At 39.2% G+C, this 11,118-nt stretch overlaps 1 protein-coding gene across 6 annotated transcripts in view; it reads right to left on the reverse strand.

Annotated features, from left to right (window-relative positions):
* The window catches only part of Myo9a (myosin IXA), a 269,269-nt gene that overhangs the window by 205,747 nt on the left and 52,404 nt on the right, over window positions 1–11,118 (reverse strand). For all 6 annotated transcript variants that reach the window (XM_029565051.1, XM_029565050.1, XM_029565049.1 and 3 more), the window contains exons 2-3: window positions 4,329–5,239; window positions 941–1,035 (exon numbers count right to left, since the gene is read on the reverse strand). In XM_029565051.1, coding sequence (XP_029420911.1) covers window positions 941–1,035; window positions 4,329–5,204 — 971 coding nt within the window. In that variant the 5' untranslated portion in view covers window positions 5,205–5,239. The remainder of the gene's footprint in view (window positions 1–940; window positions 1,036–4,328; window positions 5,240–11,118) is intronic.

Raw genomic sequence — 11,118 nt, forward strand, 5'->3', positions numbered from 1 at the left:
AAGGCCGGGGGGGGGGGGGGGGGGCAGGGGAGCAAGCCAGTAAGTAGCATTCCTCCATGGCCTGTGCTACAGCTCCTGCTTCCAGGTTCCTGCCCTGAGTTCCTACCTTGGGCTCCCTGAAGAACTGCAACCTGGGAGATGTAAGCTGAATAACTCCTTTCCTCCCCAAGTTGGTATTGGTCAGATTATTTTGTCGCAGCAATGAAGAATAAACTAAGACAAACCTCAAGTACATATTGTTAGCTTAGAGACTCCAACCTAATATATACTATATGATTCAAGTTGCACAAGATTTGGAAAAGGAAAGTCTAATGAAGACAGTAAGAAGATTAGTAGTTTACCAAGGCCTAGTGGGTAAGAAAAGCTGAATAAGGCAAACACAGTAAGACTTTTAGCACAGTCAAAACTATTCTACATGATACTATAAGGGAGACTATATACAGCAATTCTACATTTCTCAAAACCAACAAAATGTACAACAGTGAGAAAATCTTTCTGCACTAAATCACATCACAATAAATATGAATCAATATAATTAGCTCATCAGCTGTAACAAACTGACCACGCTAATACAAGATGATTCTAATAAGGGAAGCTGTGCTGGAGGAATAGTCTGAAGCACTATACAAGAACTTTCTGTACTTTCCATTTACCTTTACTGTAAATCTAAAATTGATCTAAAAACCTATCAAGTATACTGCTGGCATAATCAGATGACTGATCTTAGACTATGTAAGAATATTTACTATAACAAAACTAAATACCTTCATTGGGAAACTACTAATACAGTTATGTAAAACTGAGATTATCTTAATAAATATAGTAATTAAAGAGCCAAATTATATTTCTGACTTAAAAATTATTCTTTGAAAATAACGGGGGCAATTACTAAAACAAAAATATGCTCCAAAGCCTATTGCTTCTAAGTCGCAGTACTTACCCAAGTACAGTTCCTGTTTCTTGGTAATTTACTTGAATAAACTTGCCAAAACGACTTGAATTGTTATTATGAGCTGTCTTTGCATTTCCAAAGGCCTGTCAAAATAAACAGCATTGAACTTAAAAATAATTTTTTAAACACTGCTTAGGTTGACTGAAAGAGATAAAATACTAAAGAGACAATAAAGGCAATTTATGTTCATACTCATTCATATTTAAGCTAAAATAAAAGCACAATCCTAATGTACCATTACATACCTATTAAAATCGCTAAAGGAAAACTGACAATGCCAAATGCTGCTGAGGATATTCATCAACTAGAACATTAATATTTGATGGTAGGAAATCAAAATAGGAAGACCACTCTAGAAAACTGACAGTTTCAAAAAGTTAAATTTACTCTTATAACATGATCAAGCCATTTTTTGAATACCGTGAGTGAGATCAGTAAAACCAGCAAAATAAGGACCTCTGAAAATTCCTCTCCTTCAAATAATAAAAAAGAATACTGGTGACATTAAGTATGGTGGCACCCAACTTTACTCCCAATACTCCAAGACAGAGGCAGGAAAATATATGTGAGATCTAGGTCAACCTGGTCTTCATATCAAGTTCCAGGTCATCGAGGGCTACATAATGAGACCTTGTGTTTTTTTTAAAAAAAAAAAAAACACTTGGTAAGCCCTGCTAACTGTTTAAGAATTTTAGAAAGTAGTAAAGGTTTAATTCTCAATGAGGAGGGAGGGGTCTTAAGAAAGACAGTTGAGGTGCTGGGGAGATGGCTCAGTAGTTAGGAGCACTGGCTGTTCCTGCAGAGGACCCAGGTTCAATTCCCAGCACCCACATGGCAGCTAACAACCATCTGCAATTCCAGTTCCAAGGGATCTAACACCCTCTTCTGTCTTCTGCAAGCACTGTACAAACATGTGCACTTATATACATAAAGGCAAGACACTCATACACATAATATAAGTAAAATATTTTTAAAAAGAAAGAGCAGGACATGGTAGTGCACACCTTTAATCCCAGCACTTGGGAGGAGGCAGGAGAATCTCTGTGAGTTCCAGGCCAGCCTGGTCTACATAGTGAGTTCCAGGACAGCTGGGGCTACAGGGAGACCTTATTTCAAAAACAGCGCCCCCCCCAAATAAAAACATGGCAGTAAACCATCTGTAACTCCAGTTCTGGGGGATCTGATGCCTAGACTTGACATGGGTGCACTTATATACATGCAGGAAAAACATTCATACACATAGAATAAAAATAAATAAATAATTTATCCCAGCACTTGAGAGCCAAAGGCAAGAGGATCTTTTTGAGTTTTGAGTTTAAGGTCAGCCTGGTCTACATAGCAAGTTTCAGACCAGCTGGGGCTACAGGGAGACCCTGTCTTAAAAAGAAAAAAAAAATTTAAGTGACTGAATATGGTAAGAGTAACCAGACATTGTGGCATTTACAATCCATTTCTCCCTAGCTCCACACTCAAAAGCAAACCAACCTCCCACAATTATATTTGGAAAAGCATCCTAGATACCACTAAAGCAGAACTGAAGTTCTTCCAAACCCCTATTTCTCAGTTTGAACTCTGATATTTCTCTACTAAACCTTAAAGGGTTGTCTTTTTATTTGAACTGACTCATTGACTAACTGACTGAGAGCAGCATTTGTACACCCCTTACCACAACATGTTTGTCAGAAGCAATCCAAGGCAATTGTTTAAAATTATATTTATTTTTGTTTTATGTTCACAGTGTTTTTCTGCTTGTATGTAAAGTGTGCCACATGTGTGCAGTGAAGCAACTGTTTTAAACACTGCAAGTACCTAAAGTAAAACAGAAGAAGAGGAACAATCTCATTCATGACAAGTACAAAACAGCCTTGAAAAGATATGAAATGCCCCTAAGTATATTGAAGGCCACATGTATGCAACATGATTACAAACACTGAAGAATATACACATGCTCAGAAAAGATCTTAGACCTGTGTTTCTGAATTTTCTGAAGGTCTGTGTCAGAAGTAGTAGGGAAAACAGAGTTGACAACTACCTAGCTGAGGATTAAAGGAGTACTTCAAGAAGCACACAAAACCTTATAATAAAAAAAAAAAAACCCGATACCATTAATGCATCTAGGCATTTAAACAAATTTTCATCCAATAAGAACCACAGAAGACAACTGAGAAGCATTTTATGAATCCATGAAAAAAAAAAAGGACAACAGAGTATTTAGGGAATTAGTTCAAAAATCATGAAAGAGGGAGCTGGAGGGATGACTCAGTGGCTGCTCTTGCAGAGGACCTGGGTTCGGTTCCCAGTACCCATATGGCTGGTAACAACTATCCGTAACTCCAGTTCCAGGGGAATCCTATGCCCTCTTCTGACCTTAGAGGGCACTGTATGTCATGGGTGCACTTAACCAGGCAATACACTCATACACACAAAAAAATTTTTAAATAATAAAAATTTTTTTGAAAATCATGAAAGTGGGACTGGAAAGACGGCTCAGTGATTAAGAGCACTTCCTGATCTTCCAGAGGATTCAAGTTTGGTTCTCAGCACCCACATCAGGTGGTCCACAAGCACTTGTAACTCCAGATCCAGATGATCCAATACTCTTCTAACCACTGCAGACACATGGCATAGACTCAACACTCACACACATACATACCCATAAATATATATATATATTGGTCTTTTTGAGACAGGGTCCCCTGTAGCCCCAGCTGTCCCGGAACTCACTTTGTAGACCAAGCTGGCCTTGAACTCACAGAGCTCCACCTGCCTCTACCTCCCTAGTGCTGGGATTAAAGGCGTGCACCACCACGCCTGGCTTATTATTTTTATTTTATGTGTATGAGTGTATTGTCTGCATGTATGTGAGTGCGCCCATGTCATGCAATGTGGCGGAGGTCAGAAGAGGGCTTCGGATTCCCTTGGAACTGGAGTTGAAGATGGTTCGTAGGCACCATGTGGGTGCTGGGAATCGAAACTGGGTCCTATGCAAGAGCAATCAGTGCTCTTAACACTGAGCCATCTCTCCAGCCCCTAAAAACACACTAAAAATTTTAAAATCTGTCTTTATTTTCCATTTTTCAGCTTCCCTTGGTCACTAAAAATTGTCTTTATGTATAGTTTTATTTCATCTGGGACTGGAGAGATGGCTCAGCAGTTAAGAACATGACTGCTCTTGCAGAGGACACAGGTTCACTTTCCCAGCACCCACACGGCAGCTAACAACCATCTGTAACTCCAGTTCCAGGGGATCCAACTCCTTCTTCTGACTTCCGAGGACACTGTACAACACAGGTGCACTTAAACACATGCAGACAATACACTCATACACATAAAAATAATAAAATATTTAAAAAGAAAGTTACTTCTGTACACTTACCTCCAATACTGGTCCAGCTCCAAGGATAATCTGTTCTACTCCACTGGCAAATCCTTTCTGACTAAGGGCAGTAAGGTGGTGAATAAGAAAGTTTGTGCTTTGAGTCTTCCCTGAACCACTCTCTCCTGAAATCACAATACACTGGTTCTTTTTGCGCTGTAGCATAGCATGATATGCTACATCAGCCACAGCATATATGTGGGGTTCAAGTTTTCCCAACTGGTGGTTATCATACATTTTGACATACTTAGGGTTATAAATAGGAAGAAATTTAAATGGGTTAATAACTATTAGAATACTGCCAACATAAGTGTAAATCTTTTCATGCTTAAAGCGATTCCGTAGATTTTCTAAGAGAGTCTTCTCATTCAAATCAGGTAAGCTACATAAATCATCAAAGTCCTTCTGCTGAGGCTGGGGAAGGAAACCACGTTCCATCATCCTGCGGCGTTCTTCTGTTACCCGTAGCCATGACTGAAGGCTACCATAATGGATTGATCCATCAAGGTTTTTTTCTCTCAGAAGAAAGCGATAGTCCTCTCCACTTAAGCGATTTTCCAGGGCCATCCGGGGCCACAACATCATTCGCTGAACTGGACAATCTGTTGGATTGAGTATCCATTCTTCTCCACCAAATTCCTTTACCTCTGCTAAAACATAGCATTTTGTTTTGTCTAGGTGAAGTCTGTTTATAAGAGAATCAATCACCTCAGCAGCTGTAGAGCTTTTTCTGGCAGGAATTGGGCAGTAAATTGTTCCTTCTGAAATTGTCCCAGGATATATCCGCAATGTGTGTTCATTATCTTCAAAGCGTCGTCTTCCTCCATCACTTATATTCATATTGGATCTTGTCCCATCAGAATGGACAATGTGCATTCAAGACTGTGCAAACCATTTTCTTGGCAAAAGAACTGAAAACATAAAAGATATAAAATTTAGCAGTCATATTAAACACTGATTGCTAATGTTCAGAAACTAAGGCCACACACAACAAGCATGTTGATTACATCTTTCATAACACAAAATCCAACTCTCTGTATAAAAGTATTAAGCCAGGCACAGTGCTACATGCTAACAAATCCAACACTTGGGATTTGAAGGGAAGGGAATCAAGAGTTCAAGATCATTCCTGACTACATAATTAAGTTTGAGACCACCCCGGATTACATGAGACCTTGTGTCAAAAAAAATAAAAAGTATTGAAAATAGTCGCATTGAAACCATAAGAGATTATGGTTTATTATCTAAGTCAGGGAACATTTTAAAAATAGTAATATGCTTAAAAAAATACATATGTCAATGTTTTAGTTATTCAACAATAAGCCAAATAGTAAAAACAGAAATTATTTTTACCTGCCGTGTCTATAAATAATCTCACTAAAGACTAATTACACAGAGCTAATTAATCATCTTACACCCAAATTTCTTAAGGATAATGCAGAAATAGAGTATCACCAATGGAACAATTTTTAGTGAAACTCACTAAAAACAGTAAAATGACAAGAGAAAAACAGGAATTAAAGTTATAACCAAGAAAACAAGAGAAAACATGAGAGAAACCTAATATGAAGACATTTTTAAGGAATTCTTATCTTCTACTCTCCCCTTCTTCCATGGTGAAGAAAAAGGAGGGAACTAAAATATTATGCCCCTAACTTGCTGAGCAAAGCTATTCAAAGTTATCACTATGAATTGTATTCAACCCTCTACTCTGCCCTCCAATCTACTGTACTACTTTTATAACCTTTCTTCATATCCCTCCAGTCTTGTAAAACTCCACAAAACACTACTTCCAAAAGGATGATTTCAACTTTTGCAGATCACCAAAATAACTTTTCTTCAAGCAGTTTCTTTACCTCAAAATTTCTAAATTCATCTGGTTTTTTTTTTTTTTTTTTTTTTTTTTTTTTTTTTGGTCTTTTTGAGACAGGGTCTCCCTGTAACCCCAGCTGTCCTGGAACTCACTATGTAGACCAGGATGGCCTTGAACTCACAGAGATCCGCCTGCCTCTGCCTGCGATTAAAGGCATGCGCCACCATGCCCGTCATTCATCTTTTTTCTACCCTTATGTTTCTGTCTACAGAGAAAATAACGTGCCATATCCTTTCTTAAACAAAAGCTATTTTCTATCACCTCCATTAGTAATAAACACCCTTTAAAAAAAAAAAAAACTGTAATCTAGGCTCAGCCAGTAAAGCATCAAGAACCTAAATTCAGATCCCCAACACCACAAAAAAAAACCAAGGCAATGGTGTATATCTGTAACCCCAGCAGTGAGAGGCAGAAATAGGCAAATTCCTGGACCTCACCGGCCAGCCACTCTAGCCAAAACAGTGAGTGCTCCAGGTTCAGTGAGAGACCCTGCGTCAAAAAATAGACTGCTGGGCATGTTGGTCACATGCCTTTAATTTCAGTACCCAGGAGGCAGAGACAGACGGATCTCTCTTAAGTTCAAGGCCAGCCTGGTCTACATAATGAGTTCTAAGTCAGCTGGGGTTACAGGGAGACCCTGTCAAAAAGACCAAATCATCATCATCATCATCATCATCATCATCATCATCGTCGTCGTCATCGTCATCATCATCATCATCATCATCCAGGTAACTCAGGAGGCAGAGGCAAGCAGAACACTGTGAGTTAGGGACCAACTTAGCCCACATAGTGAGTTCTAAGACAGCCAAGGCTACACAGTGGGACCCTGTCTCAATCAATCAAGTAGACAGTGACTAAGGAAGTCTTCTGATACGAACGGATGGTCACAAGCACACACACAACACACACTTGTGTTATTTTCCTTTTTTATTTCATTTTTTAACACATAAAATGTGGGATTATATTTTTACTTTATTTGTTTGAAACATGAATTTCATGTAGCCAGGTTGGGAAGATGCTTAAACTTCAACCTCCACCTCCAAAATGCTGGATGCATGTGCCACCAATGCCCAGTTAATGTGCTATTTTTTTAAACATAGAGGAAAAGCCCTGCAGTTATCTCTATCTCATACTACTACATACTTTTCGAAGTTCACTAATCACAAAATTATCTTTTCTTATAATCTAGATGACCCTTAAAACAGACTATGGAGCCAGGCTTGGGGGCACAAGCCTTTAATACCAGCATTCAGAAGGCAGAGGGAGGTGGATCTCTGTGAGTTCAAGACCAGCTTGGTCTACACAGTGAGTTCCAGGACAGCTGGGGCTACAGGGAGACCCTGTCTCAAAAAGACCAAAAAAAAAAAAAAAACAGACTATGGAATATGCTTTTGAACTACCTATGTATCTACTGCTCAAATTCAACAAGTTTGAACCAGCTACACTTGCTCTCCTTTAGCTGTGGCAGAGAGAGCTGCTATTATGTCCATACATGCATATTATATCTGCGTTTAACTCTCCATAAATTATATATAGTACTCTTTTTTAACGTTTAAGAAATAGTATCACCTATACTAAATAGTGCGCATCTCACTTTAATTTAGTGTTATCTTTTCTAGTCATGAATGCTGACACATGTGCAAAGACTGCCAAATCATAGCCAAGTGAATGATTTCACCACTGTTCATTAATGCACTGTCCTTTTAGTGAATACTAGCTACATTTCCAATATTGCACTAAGACAGTGATACAACAATTTCATACATGCCTCCTCATGTATCTCTACTAAAATTTGAGGGGGCTTTAGAGTGAGCAGAGAACTGACTGGGAGTACTTTCAATAACCAGATATTAACAAAATGCTGTCTCAACGATAGTTCCAACTGACTATTTACCAACAAGTGTGGAAGAGTTCAGAATTTTCTACCTCCTTTCCAAACGTTAATATTGTCAGGATTGAGATTTTGTTAATCTCAAGCATAAAAAAAGGCAAGAAAATGACCTATAGGGAAAGGTGCTTACCACACCCAAGGCTGAAGACCTGGATTTGAGAACCACATGACACAAGAAGATAACTGCCTCCACATTGGTGCACACACATACCCACACAATTGAACACACACACACACACACACACACAAGCAAAATAAAAATTTTAAATATACAGTATAAAGCCAGGTGTGGTGTCACACAGCTTTAATCCCAGAATTCAGGAGGGAGAGGCAGGCAGATCTCTATGAAATCAACGCCAGCCTGGTATATATAGGGTAGCTATGGCTACCAAGAGAACCTGTCCCGAAAACAACAACAAAAAGTATAAAAATGTTACGTTATGCTTTATTTGCATCTCTCTCAGATTATTAGTGAGGGTGAGGAGTAACTCTAATGTTCTCATTTGCAATTTCACCTGCTGGATTCTTCTCTTTTTTTTTGAGACAGGGTCTCCCTGTAGCCACAGCTGGAATGGAACTCACTATGTAGACCAGGATGGCCTTGAACTCACAGAGATCCACCTGCCTCTGCTTCCCAAGTGCTAGGATTAAAGGTGTGGGCCACCATACCCAGCCCCTGCCGGATTTTTTTTTTCCTTTTTTAATGAGCTGACTTTTCCTTGAAAATGTGAATTATTCATTTGAGTTTTTCACATAATTATTCTGAATATCAATCAATCTCCCACTTGGATATGCAGAAAATACTCCATGGCAGCCAGTGGTTTAGCTATTTTAATTATGCTTTTATTTATATTCTCTCTTGCTCTTTCTCTGTGTGTGTGTGTGAGGGGGGTACACAAGCCAAGGCACACATGTGGAGGTCAAATAACAACTGGTACTTTGATATTGTATTGGTTTACATACAAATATTGTAAAGAACTGACATTTTAGCTTGAAATAGTAGAACATACGTACAACCCAGCACTTAGAAAACAGAGGCAGAGGCACACCTGGCAGGACTGATATTTGACAAAGGGGCCAAGAACATTAACTGGAGGAAAGACAGCATGTTCAGCAAATGGTGCTGGCAAAACTGGATCTCCACCTGTAGAACAATGAAACTAAACCCCTATCTTCCACCCTACACAAAAGTCAGATCCAAATGGATCAAAGACCTCAATGTAAAGTCTGAAACTCTGAAACTGTTAGAAGAAAACATTGGGAAAAACCTACAAGATAAAGGTATAGGAAAGGATTTTCTAAACCAGACATCAATTGCTCAGGAAGCAAGGGCAAGAATTAACAAATGGGATCTCATTAAACTAAAAAGCTTCTGAACATCAAAGGAGGCAACCAGAGAAGCAAATAGAAGACCCACAGAATGGGAGAAAATCTTCACCAAAGACACATCTGACAGAGGTTTAATAACCAGAATATATAACGAACTCAAAAAAACAGGAATCAAAACAAGAAGCAACTGAATTAAAAGATGGGCTAAGGAGTTGAACAAAGAGTTCTCAAAAGAAGGAGTAAAGATGGCTATGAAACATCTTAAGAGATGTTCAACATCACTAATAATCAGGGAAATGCAAATTAAAACCACTTTAAGATTTCATCTTACCCCAGTCAGACTGGCTAAGATCAAGAGAAAAAAATGATACCAAATGTTGGAGGGGATGTTGGGAAAGGGGAACACTCATCCACTGCTGGTGGGGCTGCAAACTTTTTCAACCCCTATGGAAAGCAGTGTGGAGAACTCTAAATAACTACAAATGAACCTACTGTTTGACCCACTTATACCACTCCTTGGCATATACCCAAAGAACTCATCGTATTGCAGAGACACTTGTACATCCACATTTGTTGCTGCTCTTTTCACAACAGCCAACAGATGAAAGCAACCTAAGTGTCCCTCAATTGACGAATGGATAATGAAAATGTGGTTCATTTATATGATGGAGTTTTACTCAGCAATAAAGAAAGATGAAATCTGCAGGTAAATGGAACTAGAAACTGTTACACTAAGTGAAGTAACACAGACTCAGAAAAAAGAAAAAAAATCGATATGTTCTCCCTCATATGTGGATCCTAGAACCAAATCCTGATAAGTGAGTATGTATCCAGACATTACTACAGGAACCAGGATAATGGAAAGGAAACAGGGAGGTAAAGGAAAAGAAAGAACCTGAAAGAGAAGAACAGTAGGAAACAGGCCTTATTAAGGGATATATGGATAAAAATTGGGCTAGTTTAAGAGGGGGGGAAGGAAGGGTATACAAGGAACCCAGGGGATAAGCAGAAAGAAGGAGCTCAAGAGAGGTAGGACTGCAGGAGAAGGGTATCATTAAGGGTGAAAGGGGGGAAATGGGGGCACCCTAAGTGGGAAAACTATGGTGGAGGGGTGAGACAATGCGAGAGATAAATAATACCTAGCTAGTTTTGAAAACCAGAGGGAACCATATTACTCCTACAACCTACAGACAAATTATATATAGCAGATCAAGATATATATGTCTAGCTAAGGATTATCTGAGAACAATTGGTCTTTGCCCAAGATTTATCTACATGACACACAGTAATTAAAAGTACCAGACTTAGCTGAGCGTGGTGGCGCCACCTTTAATCCCAGCACTCGGGAGGCAGAGGCAGGCGGATCTCTGTGAGTTCAAGGCCAGCCTGGTCTACATAGTGAGTTCCAGGACAGCTGGGGCTACAGGGAGACCCTGTCTCAAAAAGATCAACAACAACAACAACAACAAAAAAAAAAAAAGTACCAGACTGGTGGATCTAACCTTCTTGGATGTTTAACAGACATTCTTTGAGGCCTATATTAATTTGGTCAGAGGGACATAAAGGACACTTTTTGCTCCTTACCCTCCTAGGTCAACTAGTTTCAGGGGACTATGAGCATCTCTCAAATGTCCTGTAATGGTAGGGGTTCACCTGTCCTCTTGATCAAGGAGGCCGAGGAGACCCCACCAGATGGA

The sequence above is a fragment of the Nannospalax galili genome, unplaced genomic scaffold, assembly GCF_000622305.1.
Source record: "Nannospalax galili isolate Female #2095 unplaced genomic scaffold, S.galili_v1.0 scaffold54, whole genome shotgun sequence".
NCBI lineage: Eukaryota > Metazoa > Chordata > Mammalia > Rodentia > Spalacidae > Nannospalax > Nannospalax galili.